The sequence below is a fragment of the Penaeus chinensis genome, chromosome 6 (genome assembly GCF_019202785.1).
Source record: "Penaeus chinensis breed Huanghai No. 1 chromosome 6, ASM1920278v2, whole genome shotgun sequence".
Taxonomy (NCBI): domain Eukaryota; kingdom Metazoa; phylum Arthropoda; class Malacostraca; order Decapoda; family Penaeidae; genus Penaeus; species Penaeus chinensis.
The window spans coordinates 33,621,765-33,634,264 of NC_061824.1; the positions used below are offsets into that span (position 1 = coordinate 33,621,765).

A 12,500-nucleotide genomic window follows, 5' to 3' on the forward strand; every position below is an offset into this window, starting at 1 on the left:
TACACCAATATAATCAAAGTGAGGGCCCCTCCTACTATTAGTTGGCCATAACTCTATTCACAGCCAGATTTTGTTCATTGCTTCTGTCATATGTTAAAAGGATGTGTAAAAAGCAAGGTTTGTGTGTGTGTGTGTGTGTGTGTGTGTGTGTGTGTGTGTGTGTGTGTGTGTGTGTGTGTGTGTGTGTGTGTGTGTGTGTGTGTGTGTGTAGGTAGGTATTTTAGGCTACTTTCAGTAATGCAGTCATCAGTAGAAAAAAAATAGCAATAATAACATTAATAATGATAATGACATCATTTCCAAGAAAGTATGATTTATACATAGCTCCTCTTTTCTTTATCTAGGTCTTGCGAGAGCTCTGTGAGGCCCTGAACATTCTGAAGAGAGATGACTCTGTGAGAATGGTGCTGCTGACTGCCACAGGCTCCACCTTCTGCCAGGGCATAGATTTGACAGCTCTCCAGCATCCTAATCTAGAGACTCGCAAGAAGAATGCTGAGAATCTTGTGAGAGGAATAAAGTAAGTTGAACCCTTTTACTTAGATGACATGCGCGTGTGTCCTTTGTATTCATATCTGAAAGGTATTGTGGCAAAAAAAAACATCTATAGAACCTTACATGATCGTGAATTCGGTGTCTTATAATTTAGATGAGGCCAGGTGAAAGAAAAGCGGTTCCCATAAACCAATTTATCTGTAAAGTAAAGAGAATATAAAGTTCTGGTAATGATAATAAATACAGTCACAACTGGAGCCTCAGTTCCGCATCTGTGTGTGATGTGATGGGATATCATCCCGACAAATGGGATTTAAATGATAATGATGATAATAAGAATAATGATGATGATAACAGTAGATAACAATAGTGATATTGATGATGATGATAGTATTAATGATGAAAATATATTAATAATAATGATGATAATAATTAAAAGGATAATATAAAAATGCTTACCAACCTATGGTAAGGAAACCTGAACATGTTTTTCCTACTTGGCCCAATGCTAAGTTGGAAAGATACTGAATTTATGAACATCATCTTTACACAGTAAATATAACCTAGAAATATTTGTGTATTATTTTCTTGCCGTAGACATACATACATACATACATATATATATATATATATATATATATATATATATATATATATATATATATATATATATTATGTATGTGTGTATATATATATAAGTATATAGATATAGATATAGATATATATATATATATATATATATATATATATATATATATATATATATATATATATATATAATTACACAATTCATATATATGTTTTATGTATTTATTTTTTTATATACATTTATGATTATATATGTTCAGCTTTATGAGTAGATATTTAAAGATTTCATTTTCTCCCAGGGATTTCCTGAAGGCTCTGGTGCAGTTTCCAAAGCCCATTGTTGCTGGTGTCAATGGAAATGCCATGGGCCTGGGCGTAACCATGCTACCTCTTTTTGATATGGTCATTGCTAATGATAAGGCCGAGTTTTACCTTCCATATGCCAAACTAGGGCAGGTGCCTGAAGGTGGAGCTACATATACGTTCCCAAGTATTTTGGGCAAATTGCAGGTGAGTTGGACATTAATGATTTTATAAGAATGTGAAAATTTATAGACTGAGTAATTGCAAGCTTTATCAGTAAGAATTGTTTGAGTGTATACATTTGTCTTGTACAGGGCTATGCTTTGTATTTTACATGCATTTTATTGGTATGATAAAATGTCTCACTGAAGGAAGAAAAAAACAATATTCAACAGCTGTTATTTACCTCAGTGGTTGTTGTTAACTACAGTTATTGCCAAGTTGTGTAATGGTTTGTATATTTGCTTTCAGTCAACTCAGCTATTCCTTGGGCATAAAGTGACAGCTGCCAAGGCTCAGGAGATGGGTCTGGCCTCAGAGTCCATTTGGCCTGCAACCTACCAGCAGGAGTTAATACCCAAGGTGGCTCTCTTGGCCTCACAGTCTGCTCAGGTGAGTACAAAATGGTTGTTTTGGTCCAATTGTTTACTTTCGCATCTTTTCCTGTTATGATTTGAATACTGTGCAGCACAGTTACACAGCAAAAGACTACTGATAATGTGAATTTGACTACATAAGTTAGCAAAGCCTTTGAATATAGAATTTGGAGATCATTCTTACTTCACTAATGCAGTTGCAGCTGAGGGGATTAAGCTGTCCTCAGTAAATTATTCTGTAACATGTTGAAGAAGGTGAATTTTGACTTAAGGATGGACACAGCACTTGTGGGAAAAAAGTATTTAAAAAAAATATATATACTTTTGAAATTAATAACTCTTCAAAGTATGATGAGCATTAGTGTGTCACTATGGGATTCTACAGGATACTTCTTGAAATTACTTGGTGTTGGCACTAGGTAATCGCTCTGTGCTAAGTAGTTTTGTTTCATGAATTTTATGTATGCATAGATAACCCCACAAATGCTTACTCACCAAGGAGTCCGTTAGTAGGCCTATGCAACTCCACCTGATATCTGTATTTTTTGAATAATAATAATCTTCTTCTTCTTCTTCTTCATGTTATATATGTCAGTACTGTTGTTGTTGTTGTGGTAGAGGAGGGAGATCAGATATGACTAGTAATTGACTCCTTAGTGACTAAGATCTTGTGGAACCTTTTATGTGTAAGCATAATTAGTAAACTAAAATCACAGTGGACATGATCTACCTTTTTGGCATTTTAACATTAATAGCGAAACAATTACAATGTACTATGTTTACAGCTGTGAAGGATTATTTGGTATGTTAAAAAATAAGAAGAAACTTTTTTTTTGTTTTTGTTTATTGAAGTTCCTAATAGGTGCTAGAATGTCACTTTTTCATTAAATGGTGTATACATAACATCAGGCAAAGTTGACTCTGAGTAATGTTTCCCCCTCTTTTTCATGAATGCTTCATAGCATAGTCTTTACAAAAACAATCTATCTTGTTTGTTCCAAGGAAATCCAGCTGGTATCATATTTTCTATCAATAAACAGGCAAAATATATTGTTATGATGATATGACCTTTTAAAGATTTGGCATCCATGTGTCCTTTTTTTTTTTTCCAAAATGAAAGATTTTCACTTACTGTATTGATAAAAAACATCCATGTGTCCTTTTTTTTTTTCCAAAATTAAAGATTTTCACTTACTTTATTGACTAAATAACAGAGGCAATGGAATAATGTAAGCATCAACATAATCCAACACATACTACTCTTCATATAGGTTTGCCAGAGTTATAGAGTCCCTCTTGCAGCTAGCAAATTGGTTACCTTCTTCCAGTCATTCCCATCGCATTTTTTCCCCACTTTCTCTTGTTTTTTTTTTATCAAACGAATAGAACGAACAGAGCATTTTAATGCAAAACCATAAATGTGACAATGACATACATGCTTTCCGAAAACCTGTGAGTAATTGAGGACTTTTTCCTTGTACTTCACCTTCATAGTTTCTGAGTTCAGATTTTATATAAGTTTTTTTCACTCTCTCTCTCTCTCTCTCTCTCTCTCTCTCTCTCTCTCTCTCTCTCTCTCTCTCTCTCTCTCTCTCTCTCTCTCTCTCTTTCTCTCTCTCTCTCTCTCTTTCTCTCTCTCTCTCTCTCTTTTTCCTTTTTCACCATCATCTACTGTCTGTGTGCCAAATGTAACGTGAAGGAAACATTAGGTAGATTAGCACTTGCTTTTGAGATAGAATGGTAAGTGTCAATACCAGAGAAATTCTGCCTTTTCCAGTAGTGTGTTAAAGTCAGGCTTTCCAATGAACTACCATAGCTTTAGTATGAAGTTTTCTTGGTCTTCTTGTTCCTGTTATTTTATCATTATTTCTGTTATTATTATAGTGTGTTCAATTTTTTTTTTTTTTTTTTTTTTTTTCAACTATATTATATTGTTTTCTTATACAGATATTTACATGTATATTTTTAATATATTTTTATGTAACTTAATTTCACTTCATATAGGTGACCTTATTGTAAATTTTCCAAACATTTATTATCTCCAGTTTGATACTCTAGACCAAGCAGTAAAAAAAAGTTATTAATTAATAAATATATATATATATATATATATATATATATATATATGATTGTCATAATGTATGATAAAGATAAAGGAGTTTTAAAGAAATATTTCCAATATGTTTAGTTCAGTAATTACCAGACTTCTATTGTATTCAGACTAAACAAGAATTTTGTCAAGTTCATGTGAGTAAGAGTGCACTTTTCAACTAATGGTTTATGAGAGTTGGGTTTGCGCATTTTGCAAAGTAAAATCAGCGGATGGATCGAAGTTTGAATCCCAGCAACAACTCATTTTATTTTTAAGTTAGGGTTTTAGGATACAACAGGGTAAGCATTTCGTCATCGCGTGAGCTCGTTCAACGAGCATAGACAAAGGAACTCTGGGAGGTCGTTGAAATTGTTTAATGCTCTGAGATTTGCTGTGAGGGTTATACATTTATAGCTCACAAAGTATTGCCAGGATGCACACAAAGAATTTTTCTTCTTCATTATCATCATCATCTTGTAAATGGTTTGGTGTATTTGTAAAGAGTTGATTTCGTTTCATTTTTATGCCTTTGTACAAAACAGTTATTTTATTATTATTATTATTATTTATTATTATTTATTATTATTTATTATTATTATTGAATAGGTGAAAACTACTCCACTAATGGGAGTTTCTCTTTTGGCAGAAATAAACGTTTCAATGAGCCAATTACGAGTACTACCTGTCTCACCTCTTTACTCTTTTCCTTGATTTTCCAAAATGTTATTTGTTATCTTATATTGCTGTTACTAATTTCAATAACATTATAGTAATCATAATGTCTGTTATAAAAATAACATTAGTGTTCATAGCAATATTTAAGAGATATTTTTTCCTCCTGAAAATACAAGGAAAGGTGAAGTCTGGTAAGATCACAAGGTCTGCTAATTGACTCCTTTGTGGCATATGAGCAGACATTTCACAAAAAATTCTAAAATGGGCACAGCATTATCCTAGCGACATTGAATTAACCGTTCAAAACATGGACACCGTCACATTGTCCGCTTGTTTATTTGGAGCAAGGAGCCAGCACCCCTTTGCGTTCCTGGGGATTGCCAAGCGGACGGCAACTACGAAATTATGAATAACATCTTCAAAGCTGTTGATCTTGCTAATGTGTATGATAATTTGTAAAAGTGAACCACTCCTTCCAATCGTAGGAGCTTGACTTTTGAATCACACAGTTATTAAATTGGGAAAGAAAGTATTGGTTGTCATCACAGCCAATAAGCTCATGCTACCAGTACTATAATATTGCCACATCTCGGATAAAAACATTTTGGGAAGTGGCGTGAAAGTGGAATGAAAAATCATGTGTGATTAAGATAGAAAGGATATTAAATAGACAAAAGATATAGACGATTTTTACTTTTAAATATTGAAAGAGTATGGTCAGGTTCTCTGTACATTTGACTTTGCATTTATGAAGTGAGAAGGTTTGAATCTGTTCATCGGTATGTTTGTTTGCACGTGCATCCTTTTGGAAGGGAAAATATATATTGTGGCATTGCAGTAAGACCTTTAATTTGTATAAATATTCAAGAAATGTACATTGTTGAGAACACAGTCAGTACGTAAGGATAGACAGTGATAAACTGGTGACAATTACATATTTCCTAAACCACTTAATATTAACAAAGAGAATGAAAATTGGGTAGGCTGGAAATGAGATGATGAGATCTTCATACATACAATCGATGACTCTTGAAGTTTGGACATAAAGGGAAGGCTAAACAAGTAAACCCCGTTTCTATTAGTATACAGTGTCTCCCTCCCACCCTTCCTCCCCCTTTTAACCCTCAAAAAAGAAGGAAAAGGAATTATGGGAAGAAGAAATAAACATGCCCTCGAAATGCCAGAGGGCGGCGGGGAGGAGGGGGGTAGGGGGTTGAGGGAAGGTATCCCACACGCCCTCGGTTGGTGTGGCCCTAATTCGGCGTGCACGTGGCTTTGTACGCCTTCCCTTGGAAATGGAGCTGCCTGGTGGAGTGGGTGGTCTGGGGGTCGCGGAATAAACACAGGTGGTTCTCGGGGCACGAGCAGGAGTAATAGCTCTCCAGGGTGTCGGCACGGATGCGGCCGCACTCGTCGCCCACTGTGCATTTGGGGAGCTGCAAGGGAGGAAGGGGGTGAGTGAGGTGCAGAGAAGTAGAGACAGACTGATCACGTTTGTGGGTAAGATTTTTAAAAAGTCATAATGTTGAGAGAGAGAGATGCAAAATGAACGGTAGGATTCCATGCTAAGTGTATCACGTTTGGCAGACTAGAAGGAAAAAAAAACTGAAAAACTCGGCACCATTCCGAGGTTTAGCGTGGCCGCCGGGGGTTACTTGCCTCATCGCACGTGTACATGAAGACGGTCTCAGAGGGCGAGGGGATGCGCGTCTCCGCCAGCGTCCAGCGGTGCGGCCACGGGCACCGGCACTGCAGTTCGGAGTGGACGTCGGCGCCCTGGTTCACGCTGTTGACGGTGGAGGGGAAGGGCTGGTCGTGGCGCTCCACCTGACGCACCTTCAGGGCCAGCTCCCCCGCCTTGCAGTCCGAGAGCTCCTCCATCACGTTGCCGCAGAACTGTCCGCAGGGTTGGGGGGGAGGGGGTAATTTTGTAATTGTTATTTATGATAATTCGTGAGATGTCATTGAGTAGAAGCTCCTGTAGTGATTGCTTGTGAGTGGAATTCCTTTTATTTACATTTACTCTCCAGTATGATCATGGCGCTACGCTACGTTTGTTTTGCATCTGCCTCAAATTTGTTCCTGACCTTGAGTTGCGCCCTGTTTGAGACGTGCTGGGAGTGCGTGTCGTTGAGGCCGTTGAAGTGCAGCGGGCACTCGGAGCGGTCGGGGCATCGGCACAGGCGCTCCGTGATGGGCGTGAGCCAGAACCTCTTGTGGGCGAGGTTGCAGGCCTCTCCCGGGTACGCGCACACGGGGAGGTCACGCTCGCTCCGACGCTGGAGGGGAAGGGGCAGGCAAGGTCATTAGGTGTTTGTTTGAATAACCGGAGGGCAATTTGACTTGTAATGTTTCGTTTCTGATTTTTATGAAATGTAAAACTAGTCTCGAATGAAGATTTTGGCGGAATGAAAACGAAGGGACGTAGGATGGGGGGAGAAAAAAGATTATATTTAACAAGGCAAAACCTAAGAATGGAGTTTAAGCTGAAAGCCAAGAGGCCGACTCACCCCGTTGCCGTAGATGACGTAGGTGCCTTTGTAGAGCAGCGAGAGGTGCGACAGGAGGTCGCTGGCGCCGGGATCTTCGTCGGCGGTGGGCGCGGCACAGCTCTTGACCACCGCCACCGTGATCAGCACGACGGCGAGGGTGACGAACACGCCCGCAGCCGCAGCCGCCACCCGCACGCTCTCCGCTACGCCCATGCCGCGGCCGCCGACGCACGCCTCGCCGGAGGAATGCCGGGAACGATTGGCCTCCGCGTCGCTCGGGGCTGTTTGCTTTCCTTTATGGGTTCCGTGGCAGAGTTTTTGTGTTTAGTATGTTGGCTTTGTTTGTTTTAGTGAACTTACGCTCCTTTGATCTTTTACAAGTTTATTTTTTCTTACCTTCGGAAAAATCGCGTTCTTGACAGATCTTTTGTGGAGCGTTTTTTTTTTTTTTTTTTTCTGTCGTTTCACTGGAATACGTGAAAGTATTTTCTCAAGTTTCCACTTTTTACAAACACTCACACCTGTAAAAAAAAAAAATATATATATATATGTATATATATGTATATATTCGCATCCCCGTCAGCAACGATAAATCAACAATTTTCTCACGGGAGTTGTGCGTCCGAAAAAGATCCGTTTGTTTACATTCGTCAAGGTACCCCCCCCCCCCCCCCAGGAAGTGCATAGTAACGAGGGGCCCTCAGTGTAAACCTCTCGCGATGGGGGGGGGGGGGGGGGTAGACGCAGGGAAGAGGAAACTCGAGCGACGTAAACTGTCGGAGAACGAGGGCGAAAACTGGGGGCAGCCCGTGGGCTGTTTACCTTCTGCTTCTGGCCCACAGCGCGGGGGGCGGCTAGGGAGTGTGACAAAAGAGGTTATTGGCACGGCGTGGGGGTGGATGGGGAGTGAGTGTGTGTGCGTGCGTGTTTGCGCGCGCGCGCGCGCGCGCGCGCGCGTGTGTGTGTGTGTGTGTGTGTGTGTGTGTGTGTGTGTGTGTGTGTGTGTGTGTCTGTATGTGGGGTATAGGTTGTTTTTGTTTTGCTTGAGGCTCGTTTATATGTTTGTTTTTGTAGTTTATGTTCCCATAGTATTGTTATTGTTAGTGTCTGGGCTAGATACTAGACTTACGTTGTCTTCAAGTAAATCTTCAACGAATTTCCCGGGGTTGTGGGCTTCTCAGCGACCCCCCTCCCCCCCTCCTACCCCACCCGTTTTCTCGCAAGATCAGTGTTTGCTTACATTGACGCCGAGGAGGAAGGGGGGGGGGGAGAAGGAAGGGCCTTTTTGTCGGGCCTTGGAAAACCACCGAGGAGAGCAAGGTGGGGGGGAGGGGAAGGGGCGAGGGAGGATGATGGTAGGGGAAGGAGGGGAGAGGGGGGTGTAGGTGGGGGGAGTGGGAGGGGCAAAGGAGGGTTGATGGTAGGAAAGGGGAAAAGAGAAAGAAGGGAGAAGGGAGAAGGAGATTTGAAGGTAGGGAAGATGATGATGATGACATACTGTGTGTGTGTGTGTGTGTGTGTGTGTGTGTGTGTGTGTGTGTGTGTGTGTGTGTGTTCGTCTGTTTTGTGCCAAAGGGAGGAGGAGGGGGGGGGGGGGCGCGGAAGGAGGAGATGGTGTTATGATGCCGGTGATAAGGCGAAGAAAGAGAAAAAGGAAGTGGGTTATCAAAGAGCCGTTTGATCGCCTTCGCTCGATCTCTTTTCCTGTGTCTCATTTTTATCCCCTCATTTTTTTTTCTTTCCTTCTTTGCCTTATCGATTTGTGGCGGTGAAAGAAAAGAAAAATGTGACCTTTTTTGGGGCTGTGCGGGTTGCGTGCATGTTTTGATTTCTCTCTCTCTCTCTCTCTCTCTCTCTCTCTCTCTCTCTCTCTCTCTCTCTCTCTCTCTCTCTCTCTCTCTCTCTCTCTCTCTCTCTCTCTCTCTCTCTCTCTCTCGCTCTCTCTGTGTTCCTTCCCTCCTCCTCCTCCTCCTCCTCCTCCTCCTCCTCCTCCTCCTCCTTCGTCTTCGTCTTTCTTCCCTACGTGCGTGCGTGCTTGCGTGCGTGTGCAGTCGATTATCTCCTCCCATTCATTCATGATTTCTCTCCCCGCCTTTCGTGCGTGCGTTTCGCGAGAGCTGGTTAGTGGGTTTGATAGGAGGAGGGGGGAGGGGTATGTAAAGTTTAGACGTGAGGAGGATAGGTTGGGGAATAGGGAAAGGGGTCGTGTACCTAGAAGACGTGAGGAGGATAGGAGGGGATGGGGAATGGGGGGGGGGGGAGGTTATGTATATGTATTACTAAGACGGGAGGAAGATGGGGAATGGGGATTGTCTTGAAATTTGGGGAAAGCTAAACGTTTACAGTCTTTGGGGTGAATGACTCGGTTTCGTCGCTTTCCCTTTATTGTTCTTTTATGTTTATTTTTATCCGTTTACAACGCTGGCGCCAAGATGTAAATAGATCGGTGGATTATGAAGAGCAGCAGTTTTTTTTTTTTTTTTTTTTTTCGTCTTTTTCTTATTTTAGATTAAAGCTATGTCGTTTTATTAGATTTTATAGCGAAGTTTTTGGGAGTGCGGCGAGGGGAGGGAAGGAAGTGCCATGCTTAAACCGAGGCACAAGACAGGGGGGGGGGGGGGGGGGGATGCATGCTAAGAACCGTTGTGAGGAGGAGGAAGACGGCCAGTTGGCAGAGGCTTTTGGGGTCTGGGCCTAGTTATGTGACGCCCTCTTTTGTTTTCCACGCTTGACCCTCTCCTCTCCCATTCTTTCCGTAATTCTTCGTCTCTCCCTTTTCTCCCCTCCCCCTCCTCCTCCTACTCCTCCTCCTCCTACTCCTCCTACTCCTCCTACTCCTCCTACTCCTCCTACTCCTACTCCTCCTCCTCCCCCCTCCCCCCCTTCCTCCTCCTCCTCCTCCTCCTCCTCCTCCTCCTCCTCTTCCTCAATTTGGCTATGCGCACGTCTTTTTCAACCTTTCATGTTTCTTGATAATATACTAGCAAACCAATGTATGGTTAAGACGAGGAAGTGGGAAGGAAAGACGGGGAAGGGAGAAAGAAAAAAAAAAAAACCGGTTCGCGTAAACCAGGCATTATTATCTGTTCTTCTGATCCTACGCCATTACGTTTGGCTTAATAATGAAAGCGTGAGTGATGAGCGGGCACGGCGTAGTTGCGTGGGCGTCGTTGTTGTTGGCACGGCGGCGTAGCCCTGCCAACTCCAGCTGGGGGAAGGGTACCGCGGTGCCAGCCAGCTCGAGCTTCCCCCCCTCTCTCTCTCTCTCTCTCTCTCTCTCTCTCTCTCTCTCTCTCTCTCTCTCTCTCTCTCTCTCTCTCTCTCTCTCTCTCTCTCTCTCTCTCTCTCTCTCTCTTTTCTCTCTCTCTCTTCTTTCTTTTCTCTCTCTCCCCCTCCCTTCCTCTCCCTCCCTCCTCCCCTCTCTCTCTCTCTCTCTCTCTCTCTCTCTCTCTCTCTCTCTCTCTCTCTCTCTCTCTCTCTCTCTCTCTCTCTCTCTCTCTCTCTCTCTCACCCTCTCTTCTCTCCCCTCTCTTTCTCTCCCCTCTCTCTCTCTCTCTCCTCTCTCTCTCCCCCCTCTCTCTTCCCCTCTCCCCCCCCTCTCCCCCCCCTCTCTCTCTCTTCCCCTCTCCCCCCCCCTCTCTCTCTCTCTTCCCCTCTCCCCCCCCCCTCTCTCTCTCTCTCTCTTCCCTCTCCCACCCTCTCTCTCTCTCTCTCTCTCTCTCTCTCTCTCTCTCTCTCTCTCTCTCTCTCTCTCTCTCTCTCTCTCTCTCGGATTTTTCTGACTGGGATAGGGTGGTGCTGCGTAAATTTTTTGTTTGAATAGAATCGATGCCTCTGAAGGGCCAACTTCTACCACCTACCACCTACTACCACTTATATCCTAAGCGCAATTACCGTAGAGGATATAACATGCACACTGGCTCTCGTGGACAGGTTCTTGACCCTCCTCCTGGCACCAGACAATGGCCATGCTAACGAGGTGTTGACATTGTCCTTCGTCCCTGCCCTTGCGTCGATGGCCCTCTGTCCGCGGCCTCTCTGCTCCCTTTGGGCCACGGGATACTGGCCCGCCCCCGTCGCTGCTGCTCTCATTTTCTGGCACTTGGGATACTTTTCCTTTTTTTCCCCTCTCTCCCTCTGCCTTTTCTACGTTTTTTCTTCACTTTGGATGTCTTCCTCTGTGTTTCTTTCTTTCTCACACGTTTCTCGCTTTGGTTTCACTCTGACTGCTTTTTTTTTTTTTTCGGACTCGATTTGATTTCATTACTGTACACTATCACACTTCTATACATATTTGGTTGTATCACTCGAATGTTTCAAGGAAAGGGGGAGAATTATTCTCTGGTTCTGGTCTTGCAGTAAACTGGGTAATTTCCCATCACGATTGCAGCAATGTATAGCATTCGGTTTGCTCATCCTACTCTCCTTTATGCTCTATCCACTCCTTCTTTCCTTTCCCACTTTTCCCTCTCCCCCCCCCCCCTCACCCTCACCCCACTTCCCATACACCGAGTCGACGAAAAGACGAACCAGGCTCGAAGACGGCGCGGCCGCGTCTGGCGACCACCTGAGCGTCAACCACTAAGGCAAAGACTCTCTCCTTTGCCCCTCCTCTCCCCCTCCCCCGCTCATATTCCCTCCCCCCCGCAGCCTCCATCCATGGCTAGTGATCGGGGGATAGAGGGGAGGAGGGAGGGGTTAGTAGCTCAGTATATTTCGGCGGAATGGTTGCCAGCGAAGGGGTCGAGGAGGAGGGGGATGCGTGCAAGGGTACTGGCAATGCAAATATAAAGGGACGGGCGACGGATGAAAATTAGCGAAGTCGGGGGTCGAAGTGTAACTTGCATAGAAAACGGAAGGAGGGAGAGTGAGGGGGGTGGAGGTGGAACAAGCCCGCGTTTACGCCCATGATTCGTGTTTGTGTGTGTTCGACTCGTGTGTTGAAACCCGAGTGTGGGATTTGTTTGGTATTAATTTTATAGCCGAGCCGAGGGGAGGACGTAGGTACCATATCCTTGTCAGCGATAGTGGGCGGGCTGTGACAGCTCTTAAGGGGGCCTCCGTGATTAGGTTTTACGTGGAGGCCCTAAGTAGCGCGTGGAGATGTAGGCGATAAGGGAGGAGGGAATGGAAGGGTATGTGGGCACATGTCGAGAGGGCGTGGAGGGGGCGGTGGGCGGTGTCGGTGGGTGGGCGGTCCACGGGAAGACATGAGAAGACTCGTGGCAAGGACTCGAGCAAGGGGAAGCGATTATTTTT

General features: G+C 43.7%; 3 protein-coding genes across 5 annotated transcripts in view; 2 read left to right on the forward strand and 1 right to left on the reverse strand.

Annotated features, from left to right (window-relative positions):
* Positions 1 to 12,500, forward strand: part of LOC125026248 (G-protein coupled receptor GRL101-like) — a 417,698-nt gene that overhangs the window by 48,196 nt on the left and 357,002 nt on the right.
* Positions 1 to 12,500, forward strand: part of LOC125026387 (nascent polypeptide-associated complex subunit alpha, muscle-specific form-like) — a 46,508-nt gene that overhangs the window by 21,160 nt on the left and 12,848 nt on the right. For both annotated transcript variants that reach the window (XM_047614806.1, XM_047614807.1), the window contains exons 4-6: positions 345 to 520; positions 1,383 to 1,593; positions 1,858 to 1,998. In XM_047614806.1, the coding sequence (XP_047470762.1) occupies positions 345 to 520; positions 1,383 to 1,593; positions 1,858 to 1,998 (528 nt within the window). The remainder of the gene's footprint in view (positions 1 to 344; positions 521 to 1,382; positions 1,594 to 1,857; positions 1,999 to 12,500) is intronic.
* Positions 5,428 to 11,921, reverse strand: LOC125026389 (U-scoloptoxin(11)-Sm5a-like). 2 transcript variants are annotated; one of them, XM_047614810.1, is made up of 5 exons: positions 11,772 to 11,921; positions 7,260 to 7,762; positions 6,837 to 7,028; positions 6,409 to 6,645; positions 5,428 to 6,185 (listed from the first exon to the last, which is right to left on the reverse strand). In XM_047614810.1, the coding sequence occupies exons 2-5, from the start codon at positions 7,452 to 7,454 to the stop codon at positions 6,003 to 6,005; spliced, it is 807 nt and encodes a 268-aa protein (XP_047470766.1). In that variant the 5' UTR covers positions 7,455 to 7,762; positions 11,772 to 11,921; the 3' UTR covers positions 5,428 to 6,002. The 2 variants fall into 2 exon arrangements, with proteins under 2 accessions (XP_047470766.1, XP_047470767.1); XM_047614811.1 differs by lacking the exon at positions 11,772 to 11,921 and adding an exon at positions 11,749 to 11,766.